The 20,555-nt window shown below is 35.7% G+C and overlaps 1 protein-coding gene across 5 annotated transcripts in view; it reads left to right on the forward strand.

Annotated features, from left to right (window-relative positions):
• PTPN4 (protein tyrosine phosphatase non-receptor type 4) overlaps positions 1 to 20,555 on the forward strand; it is a 221,962-nt gene that overhangs the window by 129,965 nt on the left and 71,442 nt on the right. For all 5 annotated transcript variants that reach the window (XM_032353878.1, XM_032353880.1, XM_032353879.1 and 2 more), the window contains one exon: positions 10,363 to 10,451. In XM_032353878.1, the coding sequence (XP_032209769.1) occupies positions 10,363 to 10,451 (89 nt within the window). The remainder of the gene's footprint in view (positions 1 to 10,362; positions 10,452 to 20,555) is intronic.

Here is a 20,555-nt window from a genome sequence, read left to right on the forward strand (position 1 = left end):
CTCTCCCTTTTAATCATTATTTAATCTAAGTTCCATAGGTAACTATATCTATAAAGCTCATTGTAAGTATTTATAATCAGGGATTATATGAAACATTTCCTCAATATTCTATTGTGCCTAAGTAAGTATAAGGATATTACCATCAGTAATCAATTGAGAAACACTTACTTGAGAACCAGGCTCTGTGAGGAATGTAAAATTATATAATGGTTCATTGATGCTCAGAGTATGACCACAGACTGGCAATGATCTATGAACTATTTATTACTAGTCCATGATAAGTACAGAAATTGAGAAACCTTTGTAGCATTCTGACACCAACTGTATGATCACTAAAGTTTTTAGAAGTATTAATACCTGAAAGATTAGAAATTTAAACAAACAAACAAACCTAACTGGCCCTTTCCCACAGGTAGTTTACCGTAGGCAGTCCTTTATATATATACTATCCCAGCCATTGTCACATAGCTGACTGTATTTATGTGTTTCAGATGAGTGGTTTAAGAAACAGATAAATATCCAGGTGAGAAACTTGTAGATATGGGCTAATGAAATTTTCACAGAGAAGATGGTCTCCATCTGGTTTAGTTTGATGTGTCAGAGAGACATGAAGTAATGGGAGCTGCATTAATGAAATATGTAGTTATGTGTACACAGGACATCCTGGAACTGGCCTGTTAGGAAAAGACAGTTTTTAACTAGTTGGAAGGGGGAGATAAAATGGGATGAGATGGTTGTTTAAAGACCTTCAGTGCCAAGCTAAATAGCTAAGACTTCCTACTGATGATAGCAATCATTCTTTTTTCTTTTTTTTTTTTTAATAAATTTTATTTATTTGTCAGAGAGCAGGGAGAGTGGCTGGTGGAGGGAGAAGGAGGCTCCCCACCCAGCAAGGAGCCTGATATGAGATTCAGCCCCTGCCCCCCGGGGTCACGACCTGAGCCAAAGGCAGATGCTCAACTGACTAAGCCACCCAGGCATCCAGGATAAGTTAAATAAATCCATTCATTTAACTTACGAGTACAGTTGACCCTTGCACAACACAGAGTTTCCAAGTGTCAGCCCCTTACTTCTTCCACCAGTACAGCCAGAAATCTTCATATAACTTCTGATTCCCCCAGAACTTTCTCTTTTTTTTGAAAGATTTTATTTATTTTATTTGACAGATAGAGAGCACAAGTAGGCAGAGTGGCAGGCAGAGGGAGAGGGAGAAGAGGCTCTCTGCTGATCAGGGAACGCGATACGGGGCTCAATCCCAGAACCCTAGCATCATACCTGACCTGAAGGCAGCTGCTCAACTGACTGAGCCACCCAGCAGCCCCCCAAAACTTAATTATTAATAGCCAACTGCTGACCCAAAGCCTTACTGATAACATAGTCGATTAACACACATTTTCAATGTTATATGTATGTATTATATACTATGTTCTTAAAATAAACTAGAAAAAAGAAAATGTTACTAAAAAAATCATGAGGAAAAAATACATTTACAGGACTGTATTGATAAGTGTACTCTGTTTATAAGATGATGTGTCAGTACCTACATCAACTTAAAGATATGAAACACTGTAGATGTTAAATGTATTACTAACACTAGACATCAAAAATGAAAAGTTAATGTGAAAAAGAAATTCATAAGGTGTAATGATTCAGACATTAATAATGAAGAAGTAGCAGTATGGATGCTATATGGTAGTGTAGCCTATATACTAATGAATGAATCCTTTTAAAATGTTTATGGCATACAGTATTACAGTTATAGTCCTAATACAATATGGGAAACATTGTTAATTTTTAAAAATCTCCTTACCTGTGATGACAGGCTGAAATGCAGTCTCTCCAATTATGAGAGAAAGAGGCATACTGCACAATAATGTAATTTTTTGAAAGCAAAGTTATAAAACATTGAGAAAGCTGAGGCTCCTGGGTGGCTCAGTTGGTTAAGCAACTGACACTTGATTTTTGGCCTAGGTCATGATCTCAGGGTCCTGGGATCAAGCCCCCCATTCAGCTCTGTGTTCAGCAAGGAGTCTGCTTATGATTCTCTCCCTTACCTCCATCTGCTCATCCCCCACACATGTGCTCTCTGTCTCTTTCTGATAATTCTTTTAAAAAAATTTAAGAAACCTAACACCTCATTAACTTTATACTAAATACTACTGAGTTTATTCTTATATAAGGATAGGCTATCCACTTCCATATGAGTCTTGAGCTTGATGTTCTACAGGCAGATACTTAGACATTGTCGATGATGATGACACAGAAATATATAGTTCTTGCTGTGCAGTTAGATTTCTGCACAAAGATACCCACACAAGATATAACAGTTAAGGGGCGCCTGGGTGGCTCAGTGGATTAAGCCGCTGCCTTCGGCTCAGGTCATGATCCCAGGGTCCTGGGATCGAGCCCCGCATTGGGCTCTCTGCTCAGCCGCGAGCCTGCTTCCTCCTCTCTCTCTGCCTGCTTGTGATCTCTCTCTGTCAAATAAATAAATAAAAATCTTTAAAAAAAAAAAAAAAAAAGATATAACAGTTAAGTTTACTAACTGAATGGCATGATGATTATTTACTATTCATTAATTGGAAGTTAATTGTCATAAGGTCTTTATCCTTGTCATCTTCATGCTGAGGAGGAAGATGAGGGTTTGGTCTTACTGTCTCAGAGATAGCAGAGGTATAAGAAGTGGAGGAGGTGGAAGGGAGAGGCAGGAGAGGCAGGCATACTTGGTGTAACTTAATGAAAATGCATTGTAATTTCTGACCTATTCTTTTACTTTTTCATTTCTCTAAAGAAGTTGAGAGTACTAATTCTCCTTTCACTGTTTTCATTTTATTGCTCATATCATAGAAGGGCCCGTGTTGTAAAAGAACTCAAAAGCAGTCTTAAATAATCAGAACTCTTCTACCAGATTGTCAAATATCAGTTCATTTGCTGCACTGTTTATTCTTCCTCATTATCTGGCACTGGTTTGGAAGCACTAAACCTCTACTCAAGTCATCTACTGGTAATCTTGTGATATGTTGTTTGTTAGCTCTTGAATTTCTTCAAAGGTCCATAGCATTAAACCTTTCACCGTCCATCATTTTGCCATATCTGCAATCTCTCTCATGATTTTCTTTACTGGCTCTGTTGTAATTTCTATAAAGTCATGCACAGGTGGTATCTGGGCAGTTTTCTCCAGGATTTTTTTTTAGTTCGGGCTTGATGGCTTTCACAACCTTTTTTATAACAATGGCACCCTCAATAGTGTGAGCTTTCCAAAGTTGTATGATATTCTACCAGGATTCTTTCCTGTAGCATGGACAATCCTTTCCATAGAGACCATGTGTAATGAGCCTTACAGGTCCTTATGACCCCCTGACCTAGAGGCTGAATTAGAGATGTTGTGTTTGAGGGCAAGTAGAATACTTTGATATCCTGGGTATTGTCCGATATCAAAAGAACTTCAAAAGGCAGTCCCTTACAGGCAAATTACTTTCTTAATTGAGGGACAAAGCATTGATGGAACCAATCTAGAAAATGAGTTCTCGTTGTCCAGGCCTTCTTGTACAGCCAAATCTGGCAGATGGTATTCATCTTTTCCCTTCAAATGTGGAAGGTTAGCAGCTTTATAGATATAGGCAGTCCTAATCAAAAACCCAACTGGATGTGCACAAAACAGACTTAGTCTGTCTTTTTCTGCTTAAAATCTATAGGCTTGCTTCTCTTCCTTACTAATAAATGCTACAGCTGCAGACCTCAGTATATGGTACATACCAAGCAGTTCAGCTTTTTTCTTGTAATGTCATGATTTTCTTTGCTTGGGAACACTTCCAGCATCACTAAGTAGCACTTTGTATGGGTCCCATGATGTTACTGGAGGTTTACAGTATTCCACTAAACACATTGAAAAATAAGCAACAACTACGAGAGATCACTTTTACTGCTATATGCAATTTTTTGAAGAGATGGAACTGCTCACGCAGAGATGATTAGTGTCACATAGTTTTAAGCAGGTACTGGCAACACTTGTGCTCACAACAGCAACAGGAGGCTATGGAATTATTACAGTAATACAGTGTGTACTGTAGTAAATAATGTACAGTTCTGATTACATACTGTATCTTTACATTTGTTTACATTTCTTTCAACTGTAATGGTGCCATGTAAATGTGCAGAAGTTTTGGTAAATTTTTCCAATAGATTCATGTGTGTTTTATGATAAATGATAAAGTAGACTAGTATCTACATATATTTTATGCAGTCATGACATACCTTTTAAAAAAATTTTTTTGCGGGGCGCCTGGGTGGCTCAGTGGGTTAAGCCACTGCCTTCGGCTCAGGTCATGATCTCAGAATCCTGGGATCAAGTCCCACATCGGGCTCTCTGCTTGGCCGGGAGCCTGCTTCTCTCTCCCTCTCTCTCTCTCTCTCTGCCAGCCTCTCTACCTACCTGTGATCTCTCTCTGTCAAATAAATAAAATCTTTTAAAAAAAAATTTTTTTTTGGTATTTCTAGACTATGGTTTGTCTGCAGGTTTTTTGAAATTGTTGAAAATCTCCAAAAATTTTTCAAATATATTTATTGAAAAAAGTCTGCATAAAAGTAGACTCACAGAGTTCAAACCTGTGTTGTTCATGGGTTAAGTATACAGGGCACTTTTGTACACCTAAGAATACAATAATGGAAAAAGCAAACACCCTAAACTTTGCTACTTAGGTTCTAGTGAAGAAGAGTAAAAAAAAAAAAAAAATCAAACAAGGCAATTTATAGTGTAATATTAGATTGTAGCAAGTGATAAAAAGAAAAGCAAAGATATTTTAAAATAAGGTAGTCATTGTGCATTTTCCAGTCCAATGGAATGAATAGCATTTGTGTCTATTAAGGGCATAAGACTTGTTTTGTTTGATCTTGCCCACTTCTGGCATCACCTTGGGAATTGCCACTTCAAATCTAGATAGCTATAATTTAAGATTTTGAGTTACTAATTTTAAATTATATTATAATGTATAATTTTATAGTATATAAATTATAATTGTAATTTAATTATTATAATAAATTAAGAATTTAAGAATTATATATTTGAACATTTGTTTCCTTTTTAAAAAATTTTTTTTTTCTTTTCTCTCTCTCTTTTTTTTTCTTAATTTCTTTTGCACCGCACTCAGTGCTCCATGCAATACGTGCCTCCTTAATACCCACCACCAGGCTCACCCAACCCCCTACCAGCCTCCCCTCCAAAACCCTCAGTTTGCTTCTCAGAGTCCACAGTCTCTCATAGTTTGTCTCCCTCTCCAGTTTCCCCCAGTTCACTTCTTTCCATCTCCCACTGTCCTCCATGTTATTCCTTATGCTCCACAAGTAAGTGAAGCATATGATAATTGACTCTTCCTGCTTGACTTATTTCACTCAGCATAATCTCCAGTTCCATCCATATTGATACAAAAGTTGGGTATTCATCCTTTCCGATGGAGGCATAATAATCCATAGTATTTATGGACCACATTTTCTTTATCCATTCGTCTGTTGAAGGGCATCTTGATTCTTTCCACAGTTTGGTGACTGTGGCCATTGCTGCTATGAACATTGGGGTACAGATGGCCCTTTTCACTACATCTATATCTTTGGGGTAAATACCTGGTAGTACAATTGCAGGGTCATAGGGTAGCTCTATTTTTAATTTCTTAAGGAATCTCCAAACTGTTTTCCAAAGTGGCTGCACCAACCTGCATTCCCACCAACAGTGTAAGATTGAGATTATTCCCTGCATATTCTCAGATCACAATGCTTTGAAACTGGAACTCAACCACAATAAAAAGTATGGAAGGAATTCAAACACTTGGAAGCTAAAGACCACCCTGCTTAAGAATGTTTGGATCAACCAGGAAATCAAGAACTTAAAACGATTCATGGAAACCAATGAAAATGAAGACACATCAGTACAAAACCTATGGGATATGGCAAATGAGGTCCTAAGGGGGAAATACATAGCCATCCAAGCCTCCCTCAAAGAAAATTGAAAAATCCAGAATACACCAGTTCTCTTTACACCTTTAAGAACTGGATAATCAACAACAAATTAAGCCAACCCCACACAAGAAGGGAAATAATCAAGATTAGAGCAGAGATCAATGAGATAGAAAATAGAGATATAGTAGAACACATTGATGAAACTAGAAGCTGGTTTTTTGAAAGAATCAATAAGATTGATAAACCACTGGCCAAACTAATCCAAAAGAAAAGAGAAAGGACCCAAATTAATAAAATTTTGAATGAAAAGGGAGAGATCATGACTAACACCAAGGAAATAGAAACAGTCATCGGAAATTATTATCAACAGTTATAGGCCAATAAGTTAAGCAACCTAGATGAAATGGATGCATTCCTGGAAACCTGGAAACTTCCAAAACTGAATCAGGAAGAAATTGACAACCTAAATAGACCAATATCTAGTAACTACATTGAAGAAGTGATCATAAACCTCCCAAAACACAAGAGCCCAGGACCTGATGGATTCCCTGGTGAATACTATCAAACGTTCAAAGAAGAAATAATACCTATTCTCCTGAAGCTGTTTCAAAAAATAGAAACAGAAAGAAAACTTCCAGACTCTTTATGAAGCCATCATTACTCTGATCCCCAAACCAGGCAAAGACCCTACCACAAAGGAGAATTTCAGACCAATATCCCTGATGAATATGGATGCCAAGATTCTCAACAAGATCCTAGCTAATAAGATCCAACAGTACATTAAAAAGATTATCTACCATGACCAGGTAGGATTTATCCATGGGATGCAGGGGTGGTTTAGCATTCACAAATCAATCAATGTGATAGAACAAATCAGTAGGAGAAGAGAGAAGAGCCCCATGGTCCTCTGAATTGATGCAGAAAAAACATTTGACAAGTTACCGCATCCGTTTGGTCGCCTGGGTGGCTCAATGGGTTAAGCCTCTGCCTTTGGCTCAGGTCATGATCTCAGGGTCCTGGGATCAAGACCCGCATCGGGCTCTCTACTCAGCGGGGAGTCAGCTTCCCCCTTTCTCTCTGCCTGCCTCTCTGCCTACTTGTGATCCCTGTTTCTCTCTGTCAAATAAATAAAATCTTAAAAAAAAAAAAAAGATACCGCATCCATTCCTGATTAAAACCTTTCAAAGTATAGGGATAGAGGGAACATTCCTTAACTTCATAAAATCGGTCTATGAAAAACCCACAGTGAATATCATCCTCAATGGGAAAACCTGACAGCCTTCCCTTTGAGATCAGGAACACAAGGATGTCTGCATGGTACTAGAAGTGCTAGCAACAGCAATCAGACAACAAAAAGAAGTTAAAGATATTCAAATTGGCAAAGAAGAAGTTAAACTCTCTCTTTTCGCAGATGACATGATACTTTATATGGAAAACCCAAAAGACTCCACCCCCAAACTACTAGAACTCATACAGCAATATAGTAATGTGGCAGGATACAAAATCAATGTACAGAAATCAGTTGCTTTCTTATACACTAACCATGAAAATATAGAAAAAGAAATGAGAGAATCATTTCCATTTGCTACAGCACCAAGAACCATAAGATACCTGGGAATAAACCTAACCAGAAAGGTAGAGGATCTGTACTCGAACTACTGAACACTCATGAAAGAAATTGAAGAAGACACAAAAAGATGGAAGAGCGTTCCATGCTTATGGATTAGAAGAATAAAAATTGTTAAAATGTCTATACTGCCTAGAGCAATCTATACTTTCAGTGCCATCCTGATCAAAATTCCACTGGTATTTTTCAAAGAGCTGGAACATTTTTATGGAACCAGAGGAGACCCCAAATTGCTAAGGAAATGTTGAAAAAGAAAAACAAAACTGGGGACATCACATTGCCTGATTTCAAGCTTTACTGCAAAGCTGTGATCACCAAAACAGCATGGTACTGGCACAAAAACAGACACATAGACTAGTGTAACAGATTGTAGAGCCCACATGTGGACCCTTAACTATATGGTCAAATAATCATTGACAGAGCAGGAAAAAATATACAGTGGGGAAAAGTCTCTTCGATAAATGGTGCTGGGAAAATTGGACAGCTATGTATAGAAGAATGAAACTCAACCATTTTCTTACACCATACACAAAGATAAACTCAAAATGGATAAAGGACCTCAATGTGAGGCAGGAATCCATCAGAATCCTAGAGGAGAGCATAGGCAGTAACCTTTTTGACATCGGCCACAGCAACTTCTTTCCAGACATGTCCCCAAAGGCAAAGGAAACAAAAGCGAAAATGAGCTTTTGGGACTTCATCAAAATCAAAACTTTCTGCACAGTATACCTGGGAATAAGTTCAGAGTTTGGTAAAGTGTAAAGTAAAGGAAACAGTCAACAAAACGAAGAGGCCACCCACGGAATGGGAGAAGATATTTGCAAATGACAATATAGACAAAGGGCTGATATCCAGGATCTATAAAGAACTCCTCAAAGTCAACACACATAAAACAGATAATCATGTCAAAAAATGGGCAGAGGACATGAACAAACACTTCTCCAAAGAAGACCTACAAATGGCTAACAGACATATGAAAAAATGTTCATCATCACTAGCCATCAGGGAGATTCACATCAAAACTACACTGAGATACCACCTTACACCAGTTAGGATGGCCAAAATGAAAGGGCAGTAAACAACAAAGGTTGGAGAGGGTGTGAAGAAAGGGGAACCCTCTAACATTTTTCTACCAGCATAGCAGCTTGATTGGTTTATCTGTTTCTTGAGTTTTGCATGTCTCTTTAATGGTATTGGTTCTTCTCAAGTGCTTAGTGATCCTTGGTTGCGTACTTCCTTTTGTATTTGTGATTCCTAGTTCACTTGCTTGGGATATTGTCTAGGTTGTCTTTGCTATGGCCTGCCTTAGGTGATTGTGGAAGAGGGGAGGAATTTTTGCCAGAATGAACATGTCTATAGTTTGCCTATCTCACTTTGGAGTTCTTTATTAATTTTGAGGATCGCTCTCATTTCAGTTTCTACATTCACCATTCACTGTTCTAGGCTGCACCTACTTTTGTGTTCCATAGCTCAATCCAGACAGGGCAGGATTATAGGGTTGGTAGGAGCTAGTTACCTTAGCTGCTCTCTGCCTGATCATCCTAACAGTAATTTGAGGGCTCCCTTTATTTTGTTTATTCGTTGTCTGTGAAATTTTATCTGTTGACTATATTTTCTGCCTCGAAATAGAACTTTCTCTTCTGTGTATACTTTAGGCTGTGGTCTTCTTTAATTTTTCTTTCCTTAAATCTGATTTTATCCTCTTTACGTCTTTACAAATTCCTCAGAATGTCTGGTCCATTGATTATATACCTTCAAGTGTTATAGGTTGTTGTCATGTATCTTCTCCCATGTCTTATGAGATTGGGAGCAGAAGAAGCAATAGGAGCATATATTAAGCCTGCCATTTTGGCTCAAACTTCTTGGTGTTCCTTAAAGAATTATTTAAGTAGAAATTATTGAAACTACATTTTAGAGGATTTTTTTCCTGAGGGACACAATTATAAAAATGTTAATTATAATGTCATCAAGTAGTTCTCTCTTCTAAGCATATGAATAGATAAGGGGTAAAAGCATTATTGCTGTATTAGCTTACTTGTAGAATCTTTTAGCCATTAGCAAAACTATTTCAAAGTTGATTAGCATCTGAGAAGAGAATTTAATTCTACTCATTTTTTTAGTAGTGCAGGTTAGCTATTCAAGTTGAATCAGTTATCATGAAAACTCTCTTTCCTCAAAGCATAGTTCAAATTTTCTTTTCTGGAATTTGTTTCAAACTCTCCAATAGTAGTTCCCTACTGTATATACTGCCGTGATGTTTTTGTTGTATTATATTAGTTATATGATTTATCATTATATTAGGAATCTTGTTTTATTATAGGTTACACTCTACCAAACTCTGAACTTCTCCATGTTTTTTTCACTTTTGCAGTCCTAGCACTATATTTACATAGTAAATGTCAGAATAGTTTTGGAAATGGAAAAATGTGTATTAGCTCTTCATTCTACAAGATGAAAAGGCTTTCAATTCCTTATCGCAAAACTCAGTTTCAGTTTTAAGATATGGAAAATCGCAAGATCATTTTTACTTTGGATTAATAAATTTTAATAATGGAACATTTAAGTTTGATGTGAAATAGGTTCTTTGTTTTTATGAGGTAACAATTACCATATGGGTTTATAAATATTATGCAATTATGTGCTGACTTTGAAAATGTTATATTGTGTTAGAAAAACTTATCCTATTTTTAATATATATATATATATATATATACACACATATATGTATCTATATCTTTAACAAGAAAAGCCCAGTATTTTAGATTTGTCATTTTCTTTTTTTGAAGGATCAAAGTAACAATGAAATTATGATTGGAGTGATGTCAGGAGGAATTCTGATTTATAAGAACAGGGTACGAATGAATATCTTTCCATGGTAAGAACTTCCATCAATACTTATGCTTTTACCATTTTATTACCAAGTATAATAATCCATATTAAAGAAGGTGATTGTTGGGGTGCCTGGCTGGCTCAATCAGAGGAGTGTGGCGCTCTTGATCTTGGTCAAAGTCTTGAGTTCAAGCCCCACGTGGGGTATAGAGATTACTTAAATAAAACTTAAAAAATGGAGAAGAAAGAAAGTGGTTGTTAAACTATATTAACGTTGTCATGCAACTCACCCCACCTCAGATGTACTAGAGAATACCAAAATAATTTAATTATTTATTTTAAAGTATGCATAATCCAGACAGTGCAGTATTCGTAGAGAATACTATTTCATGAATTTTTCTCTTAGAGAATCTCTGAATTTGTACTATAGTATAATAGCTAATACTATCATGTTTATACTCTGTGTCTTACACCATGTTGATTGCTTTAAATCAGTATTCCATCTAAGTACTTTCAGTGGGGTGCTAGTTTATTAATTGAAACATGGGCATTGTTGCTGCATCTGTGATCCACAGTCACAGTGTTTTAAATTGGGGCTAGGAAAATATGGTGGCTCCTGGGGTTTAAAACTCATCTCTCTTCAGTTTTACTGCTGTACTATCCTTAGCATGTTGTCCTCATTGTCCAGGATGATTCATCTACTGTTACTTTTGTATCCCAGAGTGAGGAAAAAGGAGAAGTAGCATCTGCCACTTTCCTTTAGGGGATAAATTAAAAATCATAAAAATCACATCAGTCGTATGTCTTATATGAGTAGCTCTGGTTTTTTAAAATAAATGTAATGATTTTCTTTAGCAGGACAAATACAAAAGAAGTACATTATTATTAATGTGTTTCTCTAAGCTACTTCCTTTTAAAAGATTTGGCCCTGATTTTTTACTATCAGATTTTTATCTAATAGATTTTTGTAATTAGTCACTTTCATAATACTTTATTAGAAATATGATAAATGACAGAAGCAATTATTGTAGAAAATAGTCACAGCTTTGTTTAAAAAATAAAGATAGATTTCCTAGGTAGGTCACAAAAACATATGAACCGTAAAATACAAAAAATGAAATGGCAGTTAAATACTTTTGCTCTTCAAAAGGTACTTTAAAGACGATGAAAAAACAAGATAGTCTCGTAAAATACGTATTTGATAAAGGACCTATTAATAACATATAAAGAGCTTTCATAGCTCAGTAATAAGAAGACAGTCTGATTAAAAAGGAGAGGCAAAATATTTGAATACACATTTCCACCAAAGGACATATACAAATGGCAAATGAGCACATGAAAAGATGTTCAGTCATCAGTGAAATGCAGATTAAACCACAGTGAACTACTGCTCACCCACAGAATAGCTCCAGTTAAAAAAAAAAATTGACAATACCATATGATGGCAAGAAACAGAGCACCTGAAATCTCCTACATTCCTGGTGGGAGTGCAAACTAGAGTACCAGCTTTGACTAGCAGTTTCTTTTAAAGTTAAACCTAGATTTACCATGTAATCTAGCTTTTCTATACCTGGATGCTTACCCAGGTGAAATGAAAACCTAAATGGAAGAGATTTTTACAGTGATGTTCATAGCTACATTATTTATAGCAACACAAAACAAACCTACAAATACTAGTTGGTGAAAGGATAAGCAAACTATGGTGTATTTCCACAGTGGAATACTGTTAAGCAATAAAAAGAAAGAACTGTTAATACATCAAACTATACGGATGCCCTTGCTCTCAAAACTATGCTAAGTGTAAGAAGCCAGACACAAAAGACCACATACTCTGTTTCTATATCTATGAAATTCTGGAAAACCCAAATTAAAGAGATAGTAGGCCGGTGGTTGCTAGGAACTGAAAATGGGGGGAGACAATTGACTGCAGAGGGACACCAGGGGAACATTTTGAGGTGATCAAATAATATATGATGATTTTGGTGCTTGGTAGTTACATAACAATACATTTGTCAAAACTCTTTGAATTGTTCATTAAAATTGGTATATTTCATTGTATATTTCATTGTATATTATGTAAATAACACCTCTGTAAAGCCCATAAAAGAAAACTAAGTATCACTTAATGTTTCATCTCACATCTTTTAAATGCTTAACTATGTAATTCAAACCCTGGTGTGTTTAGAGGATATGAAACAATTCAAGACATAGCTCCTGCCTATTATTGGATATGTAAGAATTAATTATAAAATTAATAACGATAAGGAGCCCCTGGTTGGCTCAGTCCATTAAGCCTCAGCCTTCGGCTTAAGTCATGATCCCAGGGTCCTGGGATCGAGCCCTCCATCAGGCTCCCTGCTCACTGGGGAGACTGCTTCTCCCTCTCCCTCTGCCTGCTGCTCTGCCTGATTGTGTGCACTCTCTCTCTCTCTCTCTATCTGGCAAATAACAAAATGAAATCTTGTAAAAAATTAATAATGATGGGAAAAAATGTAATTAAAATCTTCAGAGAAGATAATTATCAGTTTTTACAACAGTAAAATGATAAATGCACATCTTTGACTTTAATATATATCTGATTTTGCTAAAGACAATTTTAAAAAATAAGTTACATTATATTTTACATTTTATATAAATGTCAGAATCTGAAAAAAATTCTTTTCAGGTCATGTGGATTTAAATGACAGTGATGATCTGAAATTTTATTTTTTTTGTGTATATATATATATATATACATGTATGTGTGTATATATATATATATATATATATATATATATATACTCCTTTTTTATTGTTACAAGGATTCAATCTCTCTAGGGGGGGCAGCTTTTTAATGGCTCTGTGATATTTGAGATTGTTTTTAAAGGGTGAATGAAAATTTCCTCAGTGAAAAAGAAAGTGTGGAAGAGGTATGTGTGGATTTAGGGAATTAAAGTAGAGGTAACAAGCATTTGCAGAGACCCAATGGTTAGAAAGGGTATGGCAAATTGAGGAAATGATGAGCTATTTGGCTTCTCCTTTAGTTGTCTTTACTGAAGATAGAAGCAAAGGAATCAATTTAGGAAGATGTTGTGTAGAAGAGAAATTAGATTCAGATTGTGAAGGATCCCACATATTCTGTAAGGATTTGGCATATTACTTTCTTGGTAAATATGCTTAGAACTAGTTTAATGTTGAGAAATGAAACTCACACTTCTATGTCTTTATCATACAAGTTAGGTTTTTTTAAAAAAGGATGTGAACGTTTAAGATACTGAATGGAAAGTATATTTTGTTAATTTTAAGTTATATTTCCAAGAGTTAAAGTGAATAGATGAGATTTAAAGTTGGTAAAGCCACTGTATTTGCATCATCATGGAACATAAGGGTTTCTTCTGATCCTGACTACTCATGGCAGAACATACTACCACACTGCTAGGAATACTTAAAGGGTAATTGAATAATTCCCAGAGACTGAGCAAAGACTGGCTTAAGAGAAGAAAACTCCTAAAGGCCCAGCCTTACAAAGGTCCCCACACTTTCATTAGTTTCACTACCATCTGGCACCTCACTGGGTTCCCAAATTGAATACTGTTGAAAAAGCCACTAGTTTTCTGGAGGGGAAGGTGGGGTGAGCAGGGAATTAACCATTTTGAAATATGCTCAGAGCTTTCTCTTCTCCTTAGCAAAGGTCTGCCCTCAAGGAAATCTGTTTTACCCGTACTTAACCAGCATGAATTTTACCAGAGAATAACCAAAGTGGGTTATTTTCAGCCTATGTTATACCTTTTTTGTCACCCAAGGAGAGGGTGAGCTGAAAAGCACTGAAGGTTATAACCAAGTAGCACAGACCACTACACCACTGAGTCCTAATCATAAGTTGAAGAACAGTTTTTCCCCAACCCCTCACCTTATTGCCACATTAGCGTGGCTCCTGTATATAACAGGAGAATTCAACTTAAATAACTACAAGGCTAAGATTATTAAAGAAAGTCTCTAGAAAAACCTGAAGACAACAGGGGAGACAAAAACATGGAAACTAAAGGAAATAGTATCCTCAAACACCTACCGCACAAACTGTTCCTTTGAAGACACCATAATTTAATTGGTTTAGTTTCTAAAGGATTCATGTCCTGGGGCATTGTGGAAAACAGTAGAGCAATGTGTTGGTAATTGGGGGTGTTTTACAGCTGGATATGTTTATTGAAAGAATGGGATGATTGGTACCACTGTCCTCTCAGGACTGCTGTCGTCATGCCTAAAGTTGTGCATTCCTGAAGAGCAGCGGCAGAAGTTTAACACTGGGGTCTGGGGGTGTAGATGGATTTCATGAAAAAATAATGCAGCTAGCAATAACAAGCTAGGGGCACGGTTGCAAATATCTTTTTGAATTAGTGTTTCTGTTTTCTTTGGGTAAATATCCAGTAATGGAATTATTGGATCATATGGTATCTCTATTTTTTAATTCTCTGAGGAACCTACATACTGTTTTCCACAAACTGGCAGCACCAATTTGCATCCCCACCAACAGTGCACAGGTTTCCCTTTTTTCCATATTCTCACCAACATTTAATTCTTGTATTTCTGGTTTTAGGCTTTTGACAGGTATAAAGGGATGTTGTGGTTTTGATTTGCATTTCCCTGAGGATTATTGATGTTGAGTATCTTTCCCTGAGGATATTGATGGCCATTTGTATGTCTTTGGAAAAATGTCTATTCAGGTCCTCTGTCCATTTTTTTAATAGATTTCTTTCTTTGTTATTGAGTTGTGTGAGTTCTTTATAAATTTTGATCATTGGGCGCCTGGGTGGCTCAGTGGGTTAAGCCGCTGCCTTCGGCTCAGGTCATGATCTCAGAGTCCTGGGATCGAGTCCCGCATCGGGCTCTCTGCTCAGCGGAGAGCCTGCTTCCCTTTCTCTCTCTCTCTGCCTGCCTCTCCATCTACTTGTGATTTCTCTCTGTCAAATAAATAAATAAAAATCTTTAAAAAAAAAAAATAAATAAATAAATAAATTTTGATCATTAACCCATTATGTAGTACATGGTTTGCAAATACCTTCTCCCATTCTATAAGTTACCTTCTCCCAATTCTGTAAGTTACCTTTTCACTTTGCAGTGAAATTTTGTTTGCAGTGCACAAGGTTTTATGTTTTTTTCTTTTGTTATTTGTGCTTTTGGTGTCAGGTCCAAAAAAAATCACTGCCTAGACCAATGTTGAACTTCTTCCCTATTTTCTTCTAGGAGTTTTATGGAATCAGGTCTTACGCTTAAGTCTTTGATCTATTTTAAGTTAATTTTTTTAAATGGTGTATGATAGGGGTCCAGTTTTATTTTTCTGCATGTGGCTGTCTAGTTTTCCCAACACCATTTGTTAAAGAGACTATCCTTTCTTCATCAGGTGTTCTTGGCTCCCTTATATTAGTTGACCATGTATGTTGGAGATTAATTCTAGGTTCACTCTCTCCATTGGTCTGTGTGTTTATTATGGTAGTACTATACTGTTCTAATTACTGTAGCATTATAGTATAGTTTGAAATTAGTGCTATGTGTCTCCAGTTTTGTTCTTCTTTCTTACTATTGCTTTGGCTGTACATGGTCTTTTGTGATTCCATACAAGTTTTAGGATTGATTTTTCTGTTTCTGTGGAAAATACCATTGGAATTTTGATAGTGATTGTCTTGACTCTATAGATACCTTTGGATAGCATGGACATTTTAACAACTTAAGCTCTCAGTCTATTAACATGGAATGGAACATCTTACCATTTGTTTGGTTCTTTGATTTCTTACAACAAAGTCTTGTGGTTTTCTTGAGTTGATCATTACCTTGGTTAAATTCATTTGTAGGTATTTCTTTGTTTTTGATGCTGTTGTGAATGAGATAGTTCTTTCTTTTTTATAGATTTTCATTGGTATTATATAGAAACACAAATGATTCTTATGTTTTGATTTTATATCCTGCAACTTCACTGAATTCATTTAGATTCAACTGTTAGTTGAGTCTTTGTGATTTTTAACACATACATCATTATATCATTTACGAATAACAATTTTACTTCTTCCTTTCCTATTTAGATGCCTTTTATTTCTTTGTCTTGCCTAATTACTGTAGTGAGGACTTCTGGTACTATGTTGAATAGGAACAGTGTTGAGTTCTTTTCCTGATTTGGCAGGGAGAACATTTGGGTTTTCTCTGTTGAGTATAATGTTAGTTATGGGTTTGTTATATATGTCGTTTAGTATGTTGACCATACAGCCTGTTGAGGTTTTTTAACATGAAAAGGTATACTTTGTCAACTACTTTTTCTTCATCTATTGAGAAGACCATATGATTTTTATCTTTCATTTTGTTAAGGTAACATGTCACATTTATTGATTTGCATGTGTTGAATTATCCTTGCATCCCAGGGACTAATTTTACTTGGTCATGGTGTATAATTTTTTTAATGAGTTCTTGAATCTGGTTTGGCAGAATTTTGTTGAGAATTTTTGCATCTGTGTTCAACCAGGGGTATTGGTATGTTTGTTGTAGTGTGTCCTTATCTGGCTTAGGTATCAGGTTGTTGCTGGCCTTGTAGAATGAGTTTGGGAATCTACCTTTTTATTTGTTTGGAAGAGTTTGTGAAGGCTTCGCATTAATTCTTCTTTAAATATTTGGTACAATTTCCTAGTGAAGAAATCTGGCCCTGGAGATTTCTGTATTGGGAGGTTTTTTGATTACTAATTCAATCTTCTTTCTTTTTTTTTTTAAGATCTTTTTTTTTTTTTGAAAGATTTTATTTATTTATTTGACAGATCACAAGTAGGCAGAGAGGCAGGCAGAGAGAGAGAGAGGGAAGCAGGTTCCCTGCTGAGCAGAGAGCCCGACTTGGGGCTCGATCCCAGGACCCTGGGATCATGACCTGAGCCGAAGGCAGAGGCTTTAACCCACTGAGCCACCCAGGTGCCCCTCAAACTTCGTTCTTAATATTGGTCTATTCAGACTTGACTTCTTGACTCAGTCTTGGTAGGTTAAATGATTCTAGGAAATTATCCATTTCTTCTAGGTTATCTAATTTATTCACAGTAGTCTCATTATTCTATTATTTCTGTAGTATCAGTTGTAATTTTTCCTCTTGGATTTCTGATTTTATTTATTTGAGTCTTTTTTTTTTTCTTAGTCTTGTTAAAGGTTTGTCAATATTGTATATCTTATTTTAAAAAAACAAAGAAACAACTCTTAGTTTTGATCTTTCTATTGTTTTTTCCGATCTCCATTTCATTTATTTCTACTCTGATCTTTTTTATTATTTTCTTTCTTCTGCTAACTTTGAGCTTAACTTGTTCTTCTTTTTCTAGTTCCTTGAGGTGCAAAGTTAGGTTCTTCATTAGTGATCTAATTTCTTAATAGATGAAACCCTAGAATAACATGGATTTGAACTGCATAGTTCACTTGTATGTGGATTTTTTTGATAAATATAGATAAATACAGTGCTGTAAACAGTATTTTCTCTTGGGATTCTCTTAACATTTTTTTTCTCTAGCTTACTTTATTGTAAAAAATAGTATGTCTTCCATAGAACATACAAACAAAATATTTGTTGATTGATTATATATTATTGGTAAGGCTTTGGGTAGATAGTAGGCTACTAGTAATTAACATGGATGGTGCCTCTAACCTCCACATTGTTCAAGGGTTAACGGTATATGCATCTATTGCTGTAAAGGTCCCTCTCAGAACTGCTTTACAGCATTCATTCCATATATTTTGTTATTTTATGTTTTGTTTGTTTCAAGATATTCTTGGGGGTTACCTTTTTCATTTCTACTTTGGCCCATTTGTAGTTCAGGAGTGTGTTGTTTAGTTCCTACTTGTATGTAGTTTTTCCACCTTTCCTCATGTTGTTGATTGCGGTTTTCATAACATTGTGGTTGGAAAAAAAGATAGTTGGTTTGATTTCAGTCTTCTTAAATTAGCTAAGACTTGTTTTGTGTCCTACCATATGATCTATCCTTGAGAATGTTCTGTATGTACTTGAGAAGATCATGTGTATTCTGCTGCTGTTAGATTGAATGTTCTAGAGATGTCTTTTAGATCTATTTCATGTAATATATGGTTCAAGTCCATTGTTCCCTTATTGAATTTCTGTCTGGATGATCTTTCCATTTTTGAAAGTGGGTTATTAATGTCTCTTGCTATTACTGTATGTGTATTATTTCTCCATATCTGTTAGTATTTGTGTAATATGTTCCGGTGCTCTGATGTTGGGTGCATATGTATTTACAATTATTATATCTTCTTGATGAATTGATCCCTTTATCATTATATAGTGAATTATTGTGAATGACATTCCTTGTTTCTTGTTACTCTTTTATGCTTGAAGTCTGTTTTGTGATATATATATATATATATTTTGTCTTGGTTTTCCCTTGCATAGAGTATCTTTTTTCTATCCCTTCTTTTTGAGGCGATGTGCATCCTTAAAGCCGAAAAGAATCTCTTGTAGGACTCCTGTAGCTGAATTTTGTATTTTTATCTGTCAAGCCACTCTGCTTTTTCATGGGTGAATTCAATTCTTTCCATTTAAAGTAACCATTGATAGGTAAGAACTTTATATGAAATGTCATTTCATTTACTCCTTTCTAGTTTTCTTTTATTTCCATTGTTTTTTTCCCTCAGTTTCTGCATACCTTCATTTAAATTAATTACTTTCTTTTTCCCTTTTCTGTCTTTTGTATATCTGTTTCCTCTTTCTTTGGCTTTTGTACATCTACTATAGGTTTTTGTTTTGTGATTACAGTGGAGTTTATCTTAGAAATAAAAAAGTAGTTCATTTTAGGCTGATAGCATCTTGTCTTCAAACACCCACAAAGCCTTCACCCTTTTACTATTCCCTTTTATATTAGTATTGTCAAAATGGAGCTTATGTTGTGCATGTTCTAAGTTTGACTATATTTTTCACCTTTCCAAGTGTATGGTGTACTTTTTGTATATTTTATGTCACTGATTAGCAACTTTTCAGCTTCAAGAACTCCTTTCACCAGCTTTAGAGTTGATGAACTCCCTCATCTTTTGTTTGTCTATGAAAGCCTTTATTTATCCATCATATCTGAAGGATAACTTGGCCAGATAAGGATTCTTGTCTGTCTCTGGCAGTTTTTGTCTTTCAACCCTTTTAATACATCTTTCTACTCTGTCCGGGCCTGTAAGATTTCTTCTGAGAAATCCACTGAAAGCATAATGGGGACTCCTTTATAGGTTACATTCTTTTATTCCTGGCTGCCTTTAAGATTCTTTATTATTAATTTTTGACAGTTTCATTATAATATATCTAGGAGAGGGCCTTTTTGTATGCGATACTAGGGTGGTCTGTTAGTTCCATGGACTTGTGTGTCCATGTCTTTCCCTAGGTTTGGGATGTTCACTGTTATGTCTTTAAATAAACTCTCGGCCCTCTTCTCCCTCTTTTTTCCTTCTGGAACCCTGATTATTGTAGTATTTTTCTTTTTTGCTATAACCCTTGAGCTCATACTTTCAGTGTTTTCTTTGAATCGTTGTTCTATCTTCTGCTGAGAGCTTCTTGAATGATAAGTCATAAATATCCAAACTTTGCATTACCATGTGAATATTTACTTATATGATTGGGCCAGGATCCCAAAGCAAGTTTTGCAAAGTAAGGTTGAATCTCTTGGCCTCTTAGGTATGAAGGTTAAAACAAGATCTGAGTATTACTAAAAGGTTAAAAAAGGGGCGCCTGGGTGGCTCAGTCTTTAAGCATCTGCCTTTGGCTCAGGTCATGATCCCAGGGTCCTGGGATTGAGCCCCACATCAGGCTCCCTGCTCAGTGGGAAGCCTGCTTCTCCCTCTCCCACTCCCCAGTTCTCTTTCTCACTGTCTCTCTCTGTCAAATAAAATAAAATCTTAAAAAAATAAAAGGTTTAAAAAAATGAGGCAAATTTATTTTCCTGGTATTGATTATACTAATGAAGCTTTGAGAACTCCCTTCTTCTAGGATTATATGACTTGGATAGAAGGAGAAAGGCAACATAGAAAGAAAAAATAAAAGATCATTACACTTAAAAAAAATATTTTTAGGGTTATTCCATAAGATCTTGAATCTTTAACATTTTTTCTTCTCAAATATTTCTTATAGTTTTGTTTGTTTATTTAATTTTTTAAAAAGATTTTGTTT

This window comes from Mustela erminea, chromosome 8, assembly GCF_009829155.1.
Source record: "Mustela erminea isolate mMusErm1 chromosome 8, mMusErm1.Pri, whole genome shotgun sequence".
NCBI classification, from domain to species: domain Eukaryota; kingdom Metazoa; phylum Chordata; class Mammalia; order Carnivora; family Mustelidae; genus Mustela; species Mustela erminea.